General features: G+C 36.7%; 1 protein-coding gene across 1 annotated transcript in view; it reads left to right on the top strand.

Annotated features, from left to right (window-relative positions):
- sned1 (sushi, nidogen and EGF-like domains 1) overlaps positions 1–12,635 on the top strand; it is a 30,603-nt gene extending 17,968 nt beyond the window's left edge. The window contains exons 16-32 of the mRNA XM_052558088.1: positions 320–493; positions 1,122–1,235; positions 1,320–1,433; positions 3,240–3,353; positions 3,554–3,670; positions 5,050–5,337; positions 5,487–5,670; positions 8,153–8,265; positions 8,348–8,626; positions 8,718–8,850; positions 8,934–9,016; positions 9,653–9,751; positions 10,163–10,279; positions 10,523–10,610; positions 10,723–10,814; positions 10,944–10,974; positions 11,054–12,635. Of these exons, the coding sequence (XP_052414048.1) occupies positions 320–493; positions 1,122–1,235; positions 1,320–1,433; positions 3,240–3,353; positions 3,554–3,670; positions 5,050–5,337; positions 5,487–5,670; positions 8,153–8,265; positions 8,348–8,626; positions 8,718–8,850; positions 8,934–9,016; positions 9,653–9,751; positions 10,163–10,279; positions 10,523–10,610; positions 10,723–10,814; positions 10,944–10,972 (2,138 nt within the window). The 3' untranslated portion in view covers positions 10,973–10,974; positions 11,054–12,635. The remainder of the gene's footprint in view (positions 1–319; positions 494–1,121; positions 1,236–1,319; positions 1,434–3,239; positions 3,354–3,553; positions 3,671–5,049; positions 5,338–5,486; positions 5,671–8,152; positions 8,266–8,347; positions 8,627–8,717; positions 8,851–8,933; positions 9,017–9,652; positions 9,752–10,162; positions 10,280–10,522; positions 10,611–10,722; positions 10,815–10,943; positions 10,975–11,053) is intronic.
- Positions 12,636–20,651: the final 8,016 nt, after the last annotated feature.

Here is a 20,651-nt window from a genome sequence, read left to right as displayed (position 1 = left end):
CTGTGTTTAATCAACTAAATAAATGTAATTCTTCAGCCTTAGTTAGATTATTTTTTTCTCAGTTAGAATTATGTTATGTTATTTCTTTGTATTTCATTTATTTTTTCAATAGCAAATAGCTTATACATTGTAATGTGAATTTATATTAGTATCTAATATCAATGTAACATCCATAAATATGATAGTGAATAATTATATTATTTGTCATAATTTTTCCGTGATATGATTATTGTAAATTGTATAATTGTTTAACAAACCTGACTCATTGCCAGCAGTCTGTTTGTTTATAATTCATAATTATACTCCGTGCACACTGCAGGTCTGGACTGTGGACCCCCTGTGAAAGTCAAGCACGCAGAGGTGCAGCATTCCTCCACTACCCCAGGCTCGACGGCTCTTTATTCATGCCACCCAGGCTACACTCCCCTTCCCCGGGCCACCCAGAGCATCTGCAGCAGCCAGGGGTCCTGGAGCCAGCCACCAGTCTGTGAAGGTTAGTGGAGATTCAAAACCCTTGTTGTTCAAAGTTTGCCCAAGACTGTCCCGCCCTGAAACCAACATTCCAAAATGGTTGGTTGGTTTGGAATGCCGGGAAGAAGAGCTGATGAGCCTACGAAATGTCAAACGAGTAGAAACACTCTAAAACAAATTGTAGTTAGAAACCAACATAAGGTTTGTATAGCGTGTCAGGGTGCAAACAGAACTTAGTCAGGCCTTGGTGTACAGTTCAGAGTTCTTAAACACAAAACAATGCTGCGGTCTCTCTGTTGGACATAAAGCATGATGCTACTCTGGCAACATGAGCTACTGCATCATTTGTATCAAATGAAATAAACAGTCCAAGTACACAGTGAGACGGGGAGAAATCCAAATACCTGGATTTCTGTTCGTCATGAGAACTGTTGTTAATGGACTTGCATGCAGATTTGGGTTTCTGTTTTTTTCTGATCAACGACATGCAGTATTATCCCTTGTACACAAAATTTGTGTCTGTTTATGCAAGTGTGTGTATTTCAGGTTTTCGTTTATATATGTTTATGTGTTTTCAGGATTTGTTAAATGCTTCCAGTGTGCTAGGATTTGTACATGAATGACTCTCATCATCCCCTTTATTTTTCCAGAGATAAACGAGTGTTTGTCTCAGCCGTGTATGAATGGGGGAACCTGTCGTGACAGGGTAGCCTCCTTCCTGTGTGAATGTGAAGATGGTTTTAGTGGCCAGCGCTGTCAAACAGGTAACACACTGCATATCTCTTGCGTATTCATGATTCTCGTTCTAATGTTATATTAGATTTAGATTTCTGTGAATGCTTTGACAGATATTGATGAATGCCTTTCCGAGCCATGTAAGCACGGAGGTACATGTGAGGATCAGCCTGGTTCTTACTTCTGTCACTGCCAGCAGGGCTATGCCGGGCAGGACTGTGAGATAGGTAACATCAATATGTTAACTACTATGGACTGTTTTGTGTTTTTACAGCCTTGAAAAAACTTTCTTTTTTTTTCTCACTGATCAACGGGTAAAAAAAAAAAAGACACTTTCAAAATGTGATCAATGTGATCTTAAATAAATAAAAAAAGCAAGAATTGTTCTCATAAGTTTCACAATCTTTTAATATGAACTAAATCGCTGAGGTAGCCAGTTGGTTTACAAGTGACATGAATGGCTAAATTAAGATTAATTGAGCGTAGCTAAGGATTGATTGTAATGTAAATACACTTCTATCTGAAATGTCCAATTTCTGGTGAGTCAGTGTTGTGGAAGAATTTTCTGGTGAAAAGAAACACTCCAAGCAGCTCCAAGTGACTTTGTCAAATGTAAAACAAACCCAGGCCATTGTGGCACAGATGATCTATGCCTTCAAAATTGAGTGGAAATGCAGAAGATTAAGAATCTAAAATGATCAAGGCTGTGCAGATAACTGTTGCCCGAATGCTTCGCAGTACCAGTCACAGCTTATGGGTGAATGGCATAGGACAGCTCTGCTACAGTCTTCTACAAGGCACGTGGGAGAGTCCCACCAGCAAGAGAATCAAGCATAGTGATAGTTCTGGCAGGTCACGTTAGTCAAGCTTGCATCATCTAACTCTCAGCTGATCCACATCTATCTATAGGGATATGACACATATCACAGCAGCCATACAGTATATAATGTCCTTCAGTATTATCTGCAGCTTCGTGTTGCTCAATAGCTAATTACCCTCCTCCATCCCAAACCCCTCCTCTAGACCAGTCAGGATTCCACAGGATAGGCTGCATGGATGTAGAGGGAGTTCTTGCCCAGAGCAGAACCATACTGCCAGTTCAAACTGTAGGCTAATTGTCAATTATCCTTGACGATAGTAGTCCTGACAGAACTGGGTTTTTGGCCAAGTTAACACAGTGTATAATCAGAAAAACACCTTCCCTAATTGGTGAAAAACATGGTGGAGATTCTTCCCTGCAGAATGGCTAAAAGACTGAATGAAGGTAAAAGATTAAAATGAATGCTGGAAAATACTCAGAAATCAAGAAGGAAAACCTGATGGAGTCTGCAAGACACCTACTGGGTTTTCTTGGGAAAAGGCCTTCGACTCAGTCTCCGTGTAACCTGAATGGGGAAAAACTGCAGTGGCCAGATGTGCAAATCTAATGCTATTCACACAGACTCAAGGCTGTAATTGCTGCCAAAGGTGCATCTGCTAAACGCCAACACTTGGGTACTTATGCAAAACATTTATTTGTGAGTAATAACTGTAATAACCAATCTGTAGAAAACTGTTTTCGCTTTGACATTAAAGAATATTTGTCTGTTGATCAGTGTAAAAAAAAAAAAAAAGTTTAACAGTTTAACCAGTTTAACTATCTGTGACAGTTTATAACATCAAAACTATACTTTTTATAGACAATTATTTTGCAGCCTTAAACCATATACCTGAAAACAGAGAGGGTCTTTGCAAACACCAAATAGTGCTTGTAGCTTAAATGGCAATAATATAAACTCAATAACTTACATAAAAATGCGCTACAATATGTTAACAATAAAAAAGAAAAACAACCCTGTTTTTGTTGAACCTCGATTCCCAACTCATTTTCCAGCTTGCATCTGCAACTGTTTTTGTCATTCTGCGTAATCTGCTTTCCCCTTGATTCTGATTTACACTAAATTTAATGTGATACACAAACACTTCACACCTACTTTATCACTTACACTGATACCATCTTGTGATACAGATGTGTGTGTTTTTTTCTTCTGCAGAACAGGATGGATGCGAGCCAAATCCTTGCTTGAATGGAGGTGTATGCCGAGGCTACAGGAGAAACCACCTGTGTGTGTGTAAAGAGGGTTATGTTGGAGACCGCTGCCAGACATGTAGGTTAACCATTAATAAATATTACTCCTGAAAAAGTGCATAAAACATATCAAGGATTGAGGGAACTACGAGAAAAACTTTAACTGCCTGTGTACCCTTCCACTTTCCGGAAGTCTGAGGTCGTTATATTGGTTTTGTAAATTTGTCAGATAGGGCGCTTTCAATGTAAGGTCTCAATTGGTCCTCTGTTGCCGTCTAGTGGAGAACCCGTGTGTTCTGCAGCCGTGCGGGAACCGAGGCGTCTGTTGGAGTGAAAGAAGGGGGAACTACAGCTGCGCCTGCAGGGTGGGCCACACAGGGAGAGATTGTGAGAGAGGTCAGCTCCTGATCTTCCATTATTCAAAATCAACCCATATCCATTCATTTTATTTAAGTGGAGGCTATCTAGAAAAGAAACTAGATATTAAGAAGAATGGAATGCAGAGTTTGTGTTTTTACTGGCAAAGTGATTTGTTAAATTGCTTCCAGACCAGGGAAGTTATTAATTATTTGAATATATGGAAAGTTTGTTACTTATTACAAACGTAAAATATGGGCATTCTTTGGAATGTATTTGGTATGCATTTACTGCATTCATAAATTAATTTTCCTAGTTTAGAAAAGTGGCTTCCACTTTTTAAAAACAATTTTAAAGTTTCCACAAAAATCTAATTAAGTAACTAAAATAATTTTACATCATTAATTAAAATGAATTTAATTTAATAATATAATTTAAAAACTGAAAGTTACAAGTTTTCTTAGCTGAATGTTCTTCAGGGATCCCATTTATTAAACCAGTGAATGTATATGATATTTGCAGTTGTTCTTGATATATTGTTCAAGCTATTTATTTAATTTTAAAATTTCTAGAGAAATGTAAATTATTTCATAAAATCTTAAAAAGCTAACCCTAACCCATCTTTAACATTTTGTGGAGTATATTTTGAGTACAGTGTGAAAATCAATGATTATCGGTATTTATGATAATGTACTTTTGATGATTTTAGTCATTATACTTTCCATTGTTACACCATTTCAATTTGAATTAGGGTAGTAGATGCTGGTGATTCTTTATTTATTAGACTTTTTGATTGTACAATAAGGATAAATATGGGATCCTATATAATTCATGTTCTGGTCATGGGTAGCTAAATATTATGTAGTAAATAGGTGGATGTGATGATTTGTATACAAATGGACATTTTCCAGAATTTAAATGGAACACTGTGTTTTTAGTGATTGAGCATTGGGTAATTAGTAATGATGTCAATAGAATTTATGATTTTAAAAACTGGGTGGAGGGATTGAACTGTTCAACCCAATGAAGAAGGCCTTGAGCTGAAACGTTTGTGTTTTGACATTGGTGATAAATGTAAGACCATCTAATTATGTAAAAGAATGTAAAAAGAAGATTATTTTTGTGAGTGCGGGGCATGGTCTCATGTGCTAAATATAAAATATTAAAACACCATGGACATTTGATCTAGAAATCACTTTTAAAATTAAGATTAAAAAAATTTAATTGGGTGAATTAAAATATTTTATTTGAGTTGTTTTGACTAAAATAAATGCTTGTTTTTATTTTAAATCATCTTAAGACATCTTGGGGCCCCATTTAAGGTTTGCTGATGTCCCCTGGTGGGCCACAGCCCACTAGCTAAGAATCATTGGTTTAGAAGGTATTTGATTTATTTATAATACTTTCACTGTTCCCAGACCTGTTGCCTCCATCTGGCCTGCATGTGTTGCGAGTAGAAGAAAATGAAGTCGAGTTACGCTGGGATCAGTCAGATGCCACTCAGAATTTAATCAGCGGATTTGCTGTTGCCTTTGCTCCTATTGGTCGTGGACCAAGGAAGACAGACTTCCTGGAGAAGCAGCATTCTACCTATGTACTACAGGGCCTGAAGCCCGGACAGCTTTACAACATCTCCACATTCTCCGTCAAACGCAACACCAACAGCAACGACATAAGTCAGCCAGCTTTCGCTCTCATCCGCACTAGTGAGAGCTCCCAATTTTTCTTCTGTACCTACATTGTGATTTTGTCACATCCTGTTTCCTTAGCACAATGTGACAGCAGGATTATGCTGAACTAACATGTACATGTAAAGTATTCACTCACATACTCTTCTTTTCCTGTCCGGTCGCAGGGCCACGTAAGGTGGAACAGCTGGAGGTAGTGGATGTGTCGTCCTCTCAGGTATGGCTGCGGTGGCTGGTTCATGTTGGCCGCCAGGCAGCGATCAGTCAGTTTCGGGTGTCTCTGGTGCCTGCAGATGGTAGCGGACCTCGCACAGCCGTGCTCAATAGCAGCGTCACAGAGTACTCCTTCAGGTCAGTCGTGATGACACAGAAAAAGAAACACACAGGTCTGCAAATAGTTTGCATAGTCTTAAGAGAATGATCTAATAATTGGCCCATCTAGTCTGTTACAGCCTTCAAGTGCAGTCTCGTGTTATGAGTATTGTGTTATGATGATATCATTTTTAGTTGAACTTAAGTAATTTTGAGTTTCTAATTACTTACCACATAGCTGAACAAAATTAGCCTAACATCGGTTCCACTAAGAGTACTGCTTTCTTTACATATACCATATTGACCCGAATATAAGACGACCCTGATTCTCTCTCTCTGTAAAACTTAAATTCCTTTCATATGGTATATTTTTCCTATTTTAATTTTTGTTTTGAAAGTATGGTAAATACTGGTAAAATGTCCCAAAAATAATCACATTTAAAAATATACACTTTTTGATATACCATAAAAATAACAGGTAGGCCATTTGAATTATAGAACATTTAGTCCATCCATCTCATAGTAGCCTACCAAAATGTTATTAACAGTAGAAGTAAAATCTTATTGTAGTCTTCAAATCTGGGTACTCTCTTATGTTTTAAAAATACTTACAGAGAAAGTTTGGTCCCATCAGGCTAATGACACTCATGAGTCATGCCGCTGTGAGCTTTTTCTTTTTCTTTTAGTGATCTTTACTACACACATTACATTACGTATTTCATGGCACACTCGTTTTGTGCGTTTTAGCACCACCTATTTTCGTGGGTGTATTATTGACATGTCAAAGTCTAGGCCCTGTTTTTTCAGATGTACAAGTGCATCTCAATAAATTAGAATGCAGTGGCAAAGTTAATTTATTTCAGTAATTCAACTCAAATTGTGAAACTGTGTATTAAATAAATTCAGTGCAAACAGACTGAAGCAGTTTAAGTCAGTGGTTCTTTTAATTGTGATGATTCTGGCTCACATTTAACAAAAACCCACCAATTCGCTATCTTAACAAATTAGAATATGGTGACATGCCAATCAGCTAATCAACTCAAAACACCTGCTTTTGGCCCGAGAGTGGAAACGCACTGCTATTTTGGCCTCTGTGCTACAGGTCCGAGGCTATTAGCCACGCCCAGCCAGTTTAAATACTTGCTCGCACTGACCCAACAGTGGCAAAGTAATGACACCTTTCACAAGGAGGGTAAGCCACAAACATTCATTGCCAAAGAAGCTGGCTGTTCTGAGTGCTGTATCCAAGCATATTAACAGAAAGTTGACTGGAAGGAAAAAGTGTGGAAGAAAAAGATGCACAACCAACCGAGAGAACCGCAGCCTTATGAGGATTGTCAAGCAAAATTGATTCAAGAATTTGAGTGAAATTCACAAGGAATGGAAAACTTCATAAGCCACTCCTGAACCACAGACAGAGTCAGAGTCGTCTTACCTGGGCTAAGGAGAAGAAGAACTGGACTGCTGCCCAGTGGTCCAAAGTCCTCTTTTCAGATGAGAGCAAGTTTTGTATTTCATTTGGAAACCAAGGTCCTAGAGTTTGGAGGAAGGGTGGAGAAGCTCATGAAGTCCAGTCTCAGTTGCTTGAAGTCCAGTGTTAAGTTTCCACAGCATGTGATTATTATATGTTACCTGCTGGTGTTGGTCCATTGTGTTTTTTGAAAACCAAAGTCACTGGACCCATTAACCAAAAATCTTTGGAGCACTTCATGTTTCCTTCTGCTGACCAGCTTTTTGAAGATGCTGATTTCATTTTCCAGCAGGATTTGGCACCTGCCCACACTGCCAAACGCACCAAAAGTTGCTTAAATGACCATGGTGTTGGTGTGCTTGACTGGCCAGCAAACTCAGCAGACCTGAACCCAATAGAGAATCTATGGGAAAATAATGTCAAGAGGAAAATGAGAAACAAGAGGCCAAAAAAATGCAGATGGCCACTTTCAAAGAAATCTTGGCTTCCAGACCACCTCGGCAGTGCCACAAACTGATCACCTCCATGCCACGTCGAATTGAGGAAGTAATTAAAGCAAAAGGGCCTCCTACCAAGTACTGAGTACATGTACAGTAAATGAACATACTTTCCAGAAGGCCAACTATTCACAAAAAAAATGTTTTTTAATTTTTTTTATTGGTCTTATGAAGTATTCTAATTTGTAGAGATAGTGAATTGGTTTTTGATAAATGTGAGCCAAAATCATCACAATTAAAAGAACCAAAGACTTAAACTATTTAATTCTGTGTGCATAAAATTTATTTAATACACAAGTTTCACAATTTGAGTTGAATTTCTGAAATGAATGAACTTTTCCATTTATATACTCGTATGTATGCACAAAATAACAGTTAAACAGTTAAAATGTGTCATGGGAGAAGTTTCAATTACACTTCATCACTGATTTCAGCCCTCCAAAAGACCAGTGTCTGAAGTTGTTGCATCACTATGTTTTTGAGATCATATAAAGGTTTCAATTATGAAAATGAAAGACACATATTTTACTGATTAGTTGTGTGTAACCCACAGCACATTGCTCCCAGGTCAGATGTACACAGTAGATGTAGTTACACAGAGTGGTCTGCACCCTGAAGACCTGCCATCAACTAGCAAATCTGCTGGGCCACTGCACTTCTGGACCAGTGAGTCTCTCTTCAGCTCTGTGTTACAAACAGATACACCTCTGTAGTAAGTAACATCACATTATACTGTTCTCTCCACCAGGACCGCTTCCACCTCAGAACCTTTCACTCTCCCATATCACCACCACATCTGCTCGAATCACATGGGACCATCATCCTCGGAATCTTCCAGATGGTTTTGTGGTCAATATTACTCACGGCCTGAGCACCCGTAGCCGCTACCTAACTGATGGACGTTTAGGGACTTATACACTACGAGACCTGACTCCAGGACAACATTACCGACTAGCCCTCACTGCTGTGCGCAAAACAGGCCAGGACAGCATTCAGAGCGTCCCTCAACATCTAGCCTTCACTACACGTGAGTCGCCGATATTTAAGATTGCTGCTTGTCTGCTGATTGTCCAGATGTCTTTGTCATGGGACCCATCTTTGTATCTTGTATTGCACAGTTCCAGTTCCAAAGGGCCAAAGCCGAGGTGACAGACCTAAGGGAGGACAGGACTCCCAGAGAGGACAGACCTTGACACAAGTTCAGGATGGAGGCACAGATGAACACACAGAACTCCTTGAAGAGCCACAAAGGTACAGATGCAGAAATGCAATTAGAAACGCAATGCTAGGAAGCCATAGAATAATGTGCTCTGTGTGTTTGTTTTCTCTTTCAGATATACAGAGCTAATTGATGGAAGAGGGAGAATTACAGCTAAATTTACCAACCTTCCTCAAAAAACCATCAGACACCGCACAAGTCAGTAATTATTATTTCATATATAATGGTAATGCATTCTAATTTTAAAACACTTGTTGTTGTTTTTTAAGATTTAAAAAATCTGCTAAATAAATAAATTTGTGTTTTATTCAAGTGGTTTCAAAGTAGGAAACTTTACAAATTTACAAAATATTTTAGGGTTGTCATAATTAACATTTCAACAGAGGATAATAAATACAATAATTTTTTCATCACATTTATCATATTTGATATTACTTCTACTATATATATATATATATATATATATATATATATATATATATATATATATATATATATATATATATATATATATATATATATATATATATATATATATATATATATATATACTGTATATAATTTGATGTGGTTTAAGTAGCCTACAATTTGCTTCAAAATTTTAAGTTATTTATTTTTTAAATGAATTAATTTTGAGGGAAAAAGGCAGCATAAAGCAACATAATATGGTATTTACACTTTTATTCTTAAATTTTTTTATAAATTATAAATGGATCACTATTAATGAAAAAAAGAAGAAAAACCTGCCTTGACATTTTAGGAAGGGGTCCCTTGCATAAATAATTTTTTATTTAACTTTCAACTTCAATTTCTTCCATTGTATCTTTTAAACAGGGCCTGAACCGCCAATCAAATTAGAAAAGATGGAAGAAACCACCAATAAGATAAGTCTAGCTCTGGAAATTCCTGAAGAAGGGACAAAGAGTAAATCTGGTAGGTAATCTTCCAATAAAACTCTAGAAAGGTTATTGTTAGACAAGTGAAAATCACTGATTAACTTTAGATAGGGAGTTTGTGGCTCTTAAAACAGGACAATGTTTTAACAGTTGGTGGTATTCAAACTCTCTAATTGGTCCAAGCTGAAAGAGAGACTGTGGCAGAATACCACTGCATGTATTCTGACAGTCACCATAAACAAACCGCATCTATCAGCAATCTGTTATGGTTTCAGCCCCACCAAAAGTGACTTATAGCTGTTTAAATACGCATATTTATGTGCATGTGATTGAGCAGCTAAATAAACCCAAACATGAAAAAGCAGAATGCTAGCCAATGTTTAAACTTTTCACGTAGCAAAGCATTGTGTTTATGTGTTTGCATCAAAAACATTTCATTAAATTTCAGAGTCATCCCAAGACTGCAGAACTCAGCCCTGCCAGAATGGTGGAGCATGTGCGCAGATCAACGAGTCGTTCAGCTGCAACTGTGCCGCTGGTTTCAAGGGCAGACGGTGTGAGCTATGTTAGTATAACCACGTCTGTTCCTTCACAAGCATACAAACACAAACCCATGAATACCTTATAAATTAGAACTAAACTCGAGTTGATTTATTATTGTTTTAGTTTATTATCGATTCATTATCCCACCACCTAGACACCAGGATTTTTAATTTTAAAAGCATCAGTCTGAAAAACCATAATCTTAAATTGCTTTGCCTGTAATAAGATCTATAGTCATCTCCATTTTTTGTATATTTTCATTCAGATTGTCAGCGAGTATCTCACCCATGTACTCGCCTTTACTCCGAAACAAAGAGTGTGCCTGTGTGGGAGGATGGTGTCTGCCATTATTTGTAAGTGTCTGCTCTCTGGATATGTCTATGGTCCTGTTTTGCTCCAGTCTGATCCAGTAGTTGTATCTATTTATTTATTTATTTTTTGCTGAGTACCTGTCTTCACCCCCAGGTACAAAAGGACATACAAAGTTCAGCAGGATGTCTGTTTTAGAGAGATCTGTGAGCCTTTGCTGCCTAAGAAAGGACAGCCTAAGACTCCAAGTACGTATCAAACGCAGTTCTTCCTGGTTCCACTGTACAGTGGATGTAAATGTGGTGGAAATGACTTCATGATTTAAATCATGGAATTATGACAACCTTTAAACAACCCTTTTTCCTCTCTCTCATCAGACAGAAGAACTCAAAAACAACAACAATAGCGGTGAGTATATTATATATCTCTGATAGAAATGGACACAACCATATTGTCACATACTGAATGTGTTTTTTTTCTGTTTTAGGAGGCTGAACCAATGACAACTTTGGGGAGTAGCTGCTTCTCTCAGTCTTAGTTTAAATCAGGATACATAACCGTCATTGTTCACCCTTTCTTCCATCACTGCTCACATTCATTGGCTGCGTTGTCCTATGGACGCATTTGTTCATTTACAGCTCCAGGGCCATATTCATGAAAATTCTTAGTGCAGAGAGTAGCTCTCAGTGAAAAGTGAGAAGTTTCCCCTTAATATTAAAGAGAAGATCCTAGTAAAGATAAAACTTATTCACAAAGCATTTTGAAAGTGTTAGGAGTAGTGAGGAGGACTCTTAAAAGTTTCTTTAGTGTTGGAGACAATGAATGACAGTGACTTAATATACTAAATTAGATCATGTTTGTGACCCATCTTATTTAGAGACATGACAACTATATATACATTGCTTAAGAAATTTATAAGACCACCACCCACTGTGTGGTTTGCACCACAGCTGCCCTAAACTAAAAGTATTGATGATTGCGGAAATGATTTTTTATGTTTCTGTAATGATTAATCTGCCAGTATGTGTAAGCGCTTTAGTCACAGTAGTATTTCTAATGCTAAAATAGAATTATTGTTGGGATTTAATGAATTCGAAGATAGATCACACAAAGGGTTCTTGAAAAGCAAGTCTTTGTGGAAAAACTAGAAACTATTTGGAAGTCAGTAACAACAGAGACCGTGGAAACATATGTAAAACCAATGGCAGCAAGAATGAAGGCTGTTTTCAAGGTGAAAGGAGGCCATATCAAATAAAAATAAAATATGTTTTTTTGTTATGTGTGAATACTAGAGTAATACAAGACTGTTTAGTTGTTTCAGTTTATTTGCCCAAGTTAGTTTTGAAAATGTTTTTGACAGATTCCAAAATTATATTTGTTTTCTCACTTTATTATAACAGGAGGTCTAATAAATTTTGTGTGCATGTATATTTATATAACTGTAATTTCAAAGTGAAGGCTTATAATAGACCCTATTAAAGTGTTCTTTTTTCTTCTTCTTGGACAGCCAATCACAGTCTTCAGAAGAATGTGTCATACCTAGCCATGGAGTCAGTCCCACCTCCTCACTAAGACGAAAGTCTTTGTCTATTTTTTCACTCAGAATTGCTCTCAGACTGGTCCTGAATTCCTCTTAAGCTACAATTCTTAGTTGGAAATTTTTCAAGATGAATTGGGAGCTTTCTGAGAGGATTCTTAGAAGAATGCGGGCTGAGATCTGTAGATGACCTTGACCATATGATTTTGGAATTATCTGCATCAAATAGCATACCTCAAATGTAAATATTACGTGATATTGACATGCAGTGGCCGTCAAGTCCCTCAGGGAATTTTTTTTTCTTCTCTGTTGCCTGTTCAGTCTCCAAAACCTACAAGTATTTTCATTCAACAATTCATTCAAGCCTGGTTCTCTCCTACAGCAAGTTCATACAATAATAATAATAAATGTCATACCATTGTTTCTGTTTGCATAAAGGAAAACTTTCTGCCAGCTACCATGTAAATAGTGTTTATAGTCGGTTTTGTTGTTGTTGTTGTTGAATATTTTAATAATAAAAATGTTAAAACTTCGTGGTCTCTTCACTTTTTGAGGAAAAAAAATAAAAACTTCATCCCAAATGACACACTGTACACTATGGACTCATACACTATGTACTTACGCACTATTTACTCAACTTTGTAGTGTATATGAATTATATAAGGTTATTTTGTAATTCATAATCATAGACTGTAAATAATCGGAGTCTGATAACCCCTCACACTTCTTTAGCGCATCATCCGGGTTTAAAGTGTACTTTTTCTTTTTGGAATTTTGGTGTTAACGCACTACCCACACTATACTATAAAACGTCATAAGTACGTGATTTGGGACGCACCTAAAGCCTGTAAAAAATAACAAAATGTTACCTCTTCCCAACAGGGAAAACCACCAACAATCAAGAATCTCTCACACACACACAAACACATAATTTGCTCTTATACTCCACATAACTCCATATACAATCCGATGCTAAGCCTTTTTTTGCACAGGCCTATCTAATGGTCCCCCCTAGTGATCAACTGTAAAAATAACAAATTTTACGTCTTCCCAAAAGGGAAAACCACAATCAAGAATGCATGATTATATGGTGTCATGGCTTTGCAATCAAAAAATGTTGTTATAATGGAAGTCAATGGGGCACAAACAGCCACCAACAGTAAATGAGGGAGAAAAACTTAAAATCTAATGCTGCACAAAAACTAACAATGCATCAAAGCCATTCTTGTTACTTATCTTTGACATGCCCAAGACTGTGATAAAAGGTAAAAAAAAAAAAAATATCCAGTCCACAATCACTTTTTAAATTGAAAATATGTAATTTTGTGTATTTTTTCCCCAAAATCAGTGACATCATTTATGAACTCGGTAATTAAAGAGTTAAAATCTTGGATTTTTTTTTTTTTACATTTGGTAGTTTTGATCAGGACTGAGGTTGATTAATAGATTTATGCAAAAGAAATTGAAAAGAAATATATTTATCTGATACATTTTTACAGCAGTTTAATTTAGTGGATGTTTTCATCCACGAACATAACGAAAGGGTAGTGAATTTGCCCAGAGTGTACCGTTGAATTTCTAAGCATTTTCCCAAAATATGGGTCAAAATAAGATTTCTCACCAAAAATCATTCCATTAGCTCAAACACAGAGAAAGTTGTGGCCAAAATGAGACTCAACTTTACCCCCTAGTGGACGAAAACGTCCCCAACAACGCATAAGGGTTAACGCACTACTCACACTATTTATACTACAAAATGTCATAAGTACGCGATTTGGGACGCACCTAAAGCCTCGGGTGTGAGGTGATTATATGTAAAAAAAAAATATTAAAGGATTTTTAACAGGTATACTTTAGTGGTGGGCATTCTTATCCAGAAAACAGTTTATAGTTTTAGGATAAATGACCAGTGAGGTTTTGCTAGTACCTTAACTGCCACAAGGTGTCGCTCCATTCATGAGGCAAAATTTCCTGAAACTGTTAGTCTGGCTTTGGAAATATCATGGATGTGGCTCACTGAACTTAAAGTCTACGGTCCCAGGTAAGCGGTGACACAGGAAGTAGATGGCTACGGATGTCAAATTCCTGATCTTATTGTGTCTTTGAAGAAAGCATTTACACAAAAGATTGGACTGAAGTTACTGCATTTATGTCATTAGATGAGATTAGATTGGATTCAGTTTTATTGTCCTTGTGCAAAGTACAACTACAAAGAAAGCCAATTAAATAGTTAGCTCTGACCACAATCTCAGAAAAAAAGGGACAAAAGCTGTCACTGGGGTGGTATCTTTTAAAAAAGGTACACTTTAGTACACTTTAGGTACTAATATGTGCAAATATACAAGAACCAATAGGGAACCCTTAGGTACACATGTAGATTTATTTATTTTATTTTTTTCACCCAACTGACAGCTTTTGTACCTTTTTTTCTGAGTGCAGAAATGCAAATAACAATATGTCTATAAATATGAACATACATTATACTTTCATGTTCTATAAAAAGTGCATAAGTATCAGGTTGCAAAAGCAGCGACCAGCTCAGTGCAAGAGACAATGGATACAAACGGAGAACAAAATCTTATAAATGGAATAAAGTCTATAATGAGCTTTATGATGGTTTCTTTGCATTTTACAAACAACTATTTGCAATTAAATGATACAAACTGATACAAAGGTTCTTGTACACCCATAAGAGATTTATCAAATTATTATTCTTAGTGTTATCATTGGAAAAATAGTAATAAAATTAAATCAGCCGTAATGATTTTTTTTTTTTTTTTTTAAGTGATATTAATATTAATTTCCGATATATTATGTTTGAGATAATATCTTCAATCCTTTTCAGGTCATAGATCCCACACTTTATATTCCATAAAACTATTGTTGCTTAAATAGCCTATATAACACTGCACTATTTTAATATAGCCTTATTACATACTTTGTTATGGCATTTTAAAAAGAAAAAAAAAAAACAATACTGATGTACAGAGCCACATTACATTTTAACTTTATACATTTTAATGTAGAGATACAATGAAACATTTAGATACTTTTGTTTCTTAACTTTTACTTTGGTTGAAAGCAGAAGTGGACAGTGAAGTATTTTAAAGTGAAAAGTGATGTGACATTCAGCCAAGTATGGTGACACATACTCAGAATTCGTGCTCTGCATTTAACCCATCGAAAGTGCACACACACAGCAGTGAACGCACACACACACACTGTGAACACACACCCAGAGCAGTGGGCAGCCATTTATGCTGAAGCCCCCAGGGAGCAGTTGGGGGTTCAGTGCCTTGCTCAAGGACACATAAGTCATGATATTTCCAGCCTGAGATTTGAACCCACAACCCTAGAGTTAGAAGTCAACTAGAACTCTCTAACCACTAGGCCACAACTTCCTAGCTGACTACATTATCAAAAAGTACTATACTTTATCAGAGTGTTTTTCTTTGGGAATATATATATATATATATATATATATATATATATATATATATATATATATATATATATATATATATATATATATATATATATATATATATAGTAATTTAAATAAAATAAATCATATTAATACATTTAATTTAATATATATTTAATATAATACAATTAAAATAGTACTTTCTTGTACTCAAGTAAAGCATTAGATTACTTTTACTTGAGTAAAATAACTAGATTTCTAAAATAAGTAGGCTATTAAATAATATTTAATATGAAACGTAGTGCAGTAAAACGTCGGCTACAATATTATATAAATATGCTTTGGAATGTTGTGACGTAAAAGTTTTCTTAAGAAAAACACTGATAAATTATAGACACTTGAAAAGTAAACACTTTCACAGCAGAGAAAAAATTATTCACTTCTGTCGGCCTCTGGAAAGTTGAAAACTTAATATAGGATTTATATTTAACGCATAGTTTAATATTCCACAAAACATAGTTTGAAATCAAACTTATTTAACAAGCAATAACAAGCGTCGGTCAAAGCGCACAGTTGTCACCTGTCTGTATTACTATCATTACATCAAACCCACACCACGCCAGGAGCGCGCCCGTAAACGTCGGTGCGTGCGCGCACTAGTTTTAAATGCCCCCCTCCCTCCCTCCCCTCTCCCCCCAACCGCCCCTTTCTTCAATGAAAACTGAGATTGCGGCCAATGCGGGGGGGTGGAAAAGACCATGAAAGGACAGAGCTGGAGGACACTTTTAAAGGCTGTTTGTTTGGGATAGTATTTGTGGCTTGTCCACCGAATTTTTATTTGAAGAAATAGAAGCTAAGGACTTTCTCCCTGGAGAAACACAGCGCTTTAACATCGTCCAACTGGTCCCTTCACAGAGATTGAGCGCGAGCTAACCGAAGTTAGCTGGACGGCTATCGGCGTCTGGTTTGAGGGGTCGACAGAGAGCGCCGTCGTCAAATCTAGTAGCATGTCGCCCTCGGGAAGAAGTAGCTCAAGCTTTGGATGAGGTTCCGTGGCGCAGTTCGATCGCAGAGACTTTTTAACGCGACGGTGGGTTGTGATGCTTCCGCCAGCGCGGGGCTCCAGTGGAGGCGCGGCGTCGGCGGTGTCCCGGGGCTGGACGCATACGGTACTGTGGAGACGAGGGGGTCTCTTTCTCCTCCTGCTTCTCGAAGGGGCCCAATGCCTCGCCAACCCGAGCAATGCACCAGGTATAAACAATAACAACAGGCCGAATGTGAACGTCTTCATGAGCGAGGAAGAGGTCAAGAAACTCCTGGGTGCGTATACTGTATTTCTCCGTCTGCTCAACTATTCCTGCTTTATCCAAAGTTTTGCTTGGAAGTTGGAACTAGAAGTTTTTGGCACTGTGTCAGACTTAATTGCGTCTAACTAACTACTAAAAGCTAACTCTTTTGTGTGTTTAGCATTCAGACGTACATAAGTAGTTTCAAACATGCTCACAAACTACTAAAAACTTTGTTGTACGTTAGTTATTAGTTACGTTAGCTCTCCATATGTTAGCGTTGATAGGCTAAAACAATCCTCAGCGTCCTTGTAACCTCAGTTTATTCTTAAGAAAAAAAATCGCTGACGTCAATATCCGTCCAGAAATGTTACAAAATGCGCATGTGAATAGTTTTTTGAGGTTATATTTCAGTATACCATTTAACAAGAATGAAAGACCATTGGGTTTGTCATTAAGTCGAAACTGGTTGCTTACAAGTTTTCCAAATGCTTTCCATGCTTGTTATATGGTGATTAGTAAAGTTCATATCACTCACGTGTACAAAATAGAGCAGACTTGTATGAGCAGATCTGAGTCATTCATTCTCATTTGTGTGTGTCAGAATTAGTTGACACAAAAGCCACACAATGGATTTTTCCTCAGAAGTTTCCCCTGCTTTATCTTAGACCAGTCAGTAAACACTGTAAATGCAAGGCACATTTAACCATGGAACGCATTTAGTTGCCACTGTTAGTATTTATATTGCCAACAAGTATTTAATCCAGTTCTTTAAGCTTGCAATGACAATCAGATATTTTTATAATCATATCACAGACTACTTGCATAAAATGCATTGTTTTTTGTTACTCTGTATCTCTCTTAGTATGGTGACATTTAAATGTCTAGTTTTATCATCACATTTCTGTATTCTGGTGAGTCAAATACAATGCACTACAATGCTGATTAAAAGATGTACAAATAAATTTAATCAAAAGCTTTTTGTATGTATTTGATACTCATAATGGAAGGTGTGTACCATAGGTTGTTTCAGAATTATATCTAAATGTGAGTAGAAGATTTTGTACAGCAGGTTTTTCAGCAAAGTTTGGATCATGTTGGGTTATTTAGAGATCTTAGAAATTCATGCATCAAAGTAGGCTTTATGGTGTTAAATAAATGTGCATTTTCATACATTTCTCAAACTCTTGTAATCCTAATGGAAAACTATATGTATAATTAGGCAGTTAGTTAACAACATGTTGTTTATGTGTTTGTTTATGTCTTAATGGTTCGGTTAAATATGTGCAGAATACAGTCCTCTTTCCAGACTAAAGGGCCAAACTAGATGTTTTGTACTCTGAATAATTTTATGCATTCATTGTTCTTGAAGATAAAAGGCTTTGGGATGCCCTTGATATGTTTGTATTCGGAGTAGATTTCTGATTCAGCACCACTGTGATTATTGCAGTGGGAATTGATTAGTGGTTGTTAATTGCTGGGTATTTGTGACTGGGCCTATAAGCAGTCATTATCATTGCTAATGTCACAGCGTAGTTAATGAAAGGGTTGGGGGCTGGAGCATCAATTTCCTCCTGGAAAGAGGAAGTGGAGACAAGGGTATTTTGAAGCAGCCTTGTTTGAATTTGTTTTGAGGGTTTACCCTTTCAGCTCAAATTGAGAGTAATTTCTATTAGACTGAAAATAAAACAGAAATTATATGTGGCATTTATGTGATGTGATGCAAATTCTGTAGCTTTTAGCTTGAATGCTCAAACTGTGAATATTGCCACATGGAGTCTAAGGTTTCAAATGTAAAAAACTTTTGCATTTGAATGCTTTGAATTTTGTAAATGATGTAAGCTAAGCAGATGTTCAGGACTTTTAGTTTTTGAACAATGTTGGTGAATTAATGGCTGATACCTAGAAAGAGCATGATGGCTGCTATAATGTTAATATATTTAAAGAATACAACTTAAACCTATTACATAATATTTTGTTTAAATTCACCAAAGGTAATTCAAATGGAAAGGGGTTTCTTTGAATGTTGTTAATAAGAATCCATATGTGACTGCACAATGTGGGATTATTTTAGCTTTTCTGAAATGCAAACAGATTTGAAAGATGGTTGTCCCCCTCTGGTCTCATACCTTTGTTATCCTCTGTAAAGCTGACCTGCATATTTTTCATCACGACTGGCTTTGGGAACAGAGCTTCTAGCTATGAGTGCCTCTTTCTGGGTTCTCTGCATTGATGTGTCTTTTCAGTGATGATTGATGAACTTTATGGTGGGCTTTTACACTCTTTGATGATCATATCAGGTTGTTATCATCAGCATGTTGCCTGTAGTTTTATGCGGGGTGCTCTGGCATTTGTCTTGTGATGGGCGCTGGAATGGAGCTCTTTAAAATCTATTTTAGGGGAAAATGGAATGGAGCTGTTCTTAAAAAAAAAAAAAAAACTCTCAATGTCATTTGCCCCTTCACTCTTCTGCTCCGGTGTCATTTTTGTTTTTGTGCGTTCTGGGATCCTTGAACCTACTCTGACTGCATTTTGATCCTGAAGGTTTTATGTCATGTAGCATAAACTTCCCATAATAATTGTCAACAATCACTGTGTCATTCTCTGTTAATATGATTTTCCTCTCCTCTGTCTGGTAACAATGGGTGCTGCCAATCTTGGAGTCAACCACCTTGTTAAGCTTCAGTAGACTGAGGGGCCAGTTACACAACAAAGTTTTCAGCCAAAAAGGGAAACTTTTTATGTGTTTTGCCTGTTCATTTACATGCCAACGGTGTTTTGGGGTTCTGAAAATGCATATTTTTGAAAACGTGTTTCAAAGTGCGAAATCCACCGTTATCGTTTCTGTGTAAAAACCCAAAAACAGGAATCTTTAAAAATAATGGTGACGTTATGCGTGTGTTGCAGTACGTGTCGATTTTAAAGGCAAGCACGAACAAACACAATAACGGAGTACTTGGTACTGTTGTTGCTGCTTAAGAGTTTGCTAACGCTTTTTCAGCAAAGTGTGGGTTTACTTAATCTATATTACAACCAATAGCTGAGATGCATCATATACAACATATAATCATAATTTCCCTACAAGTACTGTTTTCTAACAAGTTTACAGCACCAATTACTGGCCTGGTATTCTTAATGTAGTGTTTTTCTGGCAGTTTTAGCGGATGTGTGTAAACGCGAATAGTTTAGAAAATCTTGTTTATGTGAAACTTAAAAAAAAATGCAAAGATAAAGTAAATTAGTGAAAAATGTATGAACAATTAATAGTTCTTTTTGTGTGGCAGTGTAATGTTTTCATACTTTCTTTGCAATCTTGGAATAGAAACTAAATTTTTTAAAAACTTTACTATTTTCTATCTTTTTTTTTTTTTTTTTTTACAAAGTTGCAGATGGTTCACTTTCATTGAAAGTTATTGTCTCCACTTTCTATTTTACCTCTTATTTCTTTCCTCTTGTTTGTTTTTTCTGTCATTTCCTGTCTGAACTTTCAGGAGTTCTGTAATTCTCTTCACAGATCTTAATCTTGTCCCCCTCCCCTCTCTCTCTCTTTTTTTTCCTCTTAAGAACGGTCATAGCAAAAAAACTCATCCTATGCATGTTCTATATTGACTGATGTATGTGAAAAGAGATATCACTGCTGATTACAGCAAATGATGATATTTACATTCGTATCACAATCTGCCCTCTCAGATCCTGAGTTCACTCATTATATCATGAAGTTAAACGCACTGGTGTCTTATGGAGACTGCTGGTGAAAGCCGTTTTTTGGTTGTTGCTAAAACACTTGTTTTCTATTTCAGATCCAGTTTTTGAACAATTGCTTTTTTGTTTTTGGCAG

Source organism: Carassius gibelio, chromosome B6, assembly GCF_023724105.1.
Source record: "Carassius gibelio isolate Cgi1373 ecotype wild population from Czech Republic chromosome B6, carGib1.2-hapl.c, whole genome shotgun sequence".
Taxonomy (NCBI): domain Eukaryota; kingdom Metazoa; phylum Chordata; class Actinopteri; order Cypriniformes; family Cyprinidae; genus Carassius; species Carassius gibelio.
Note: the sequence above shows the minus strand (reverse complement) of the source record. Positions and strands in the feature narration are given on the sequence as shown.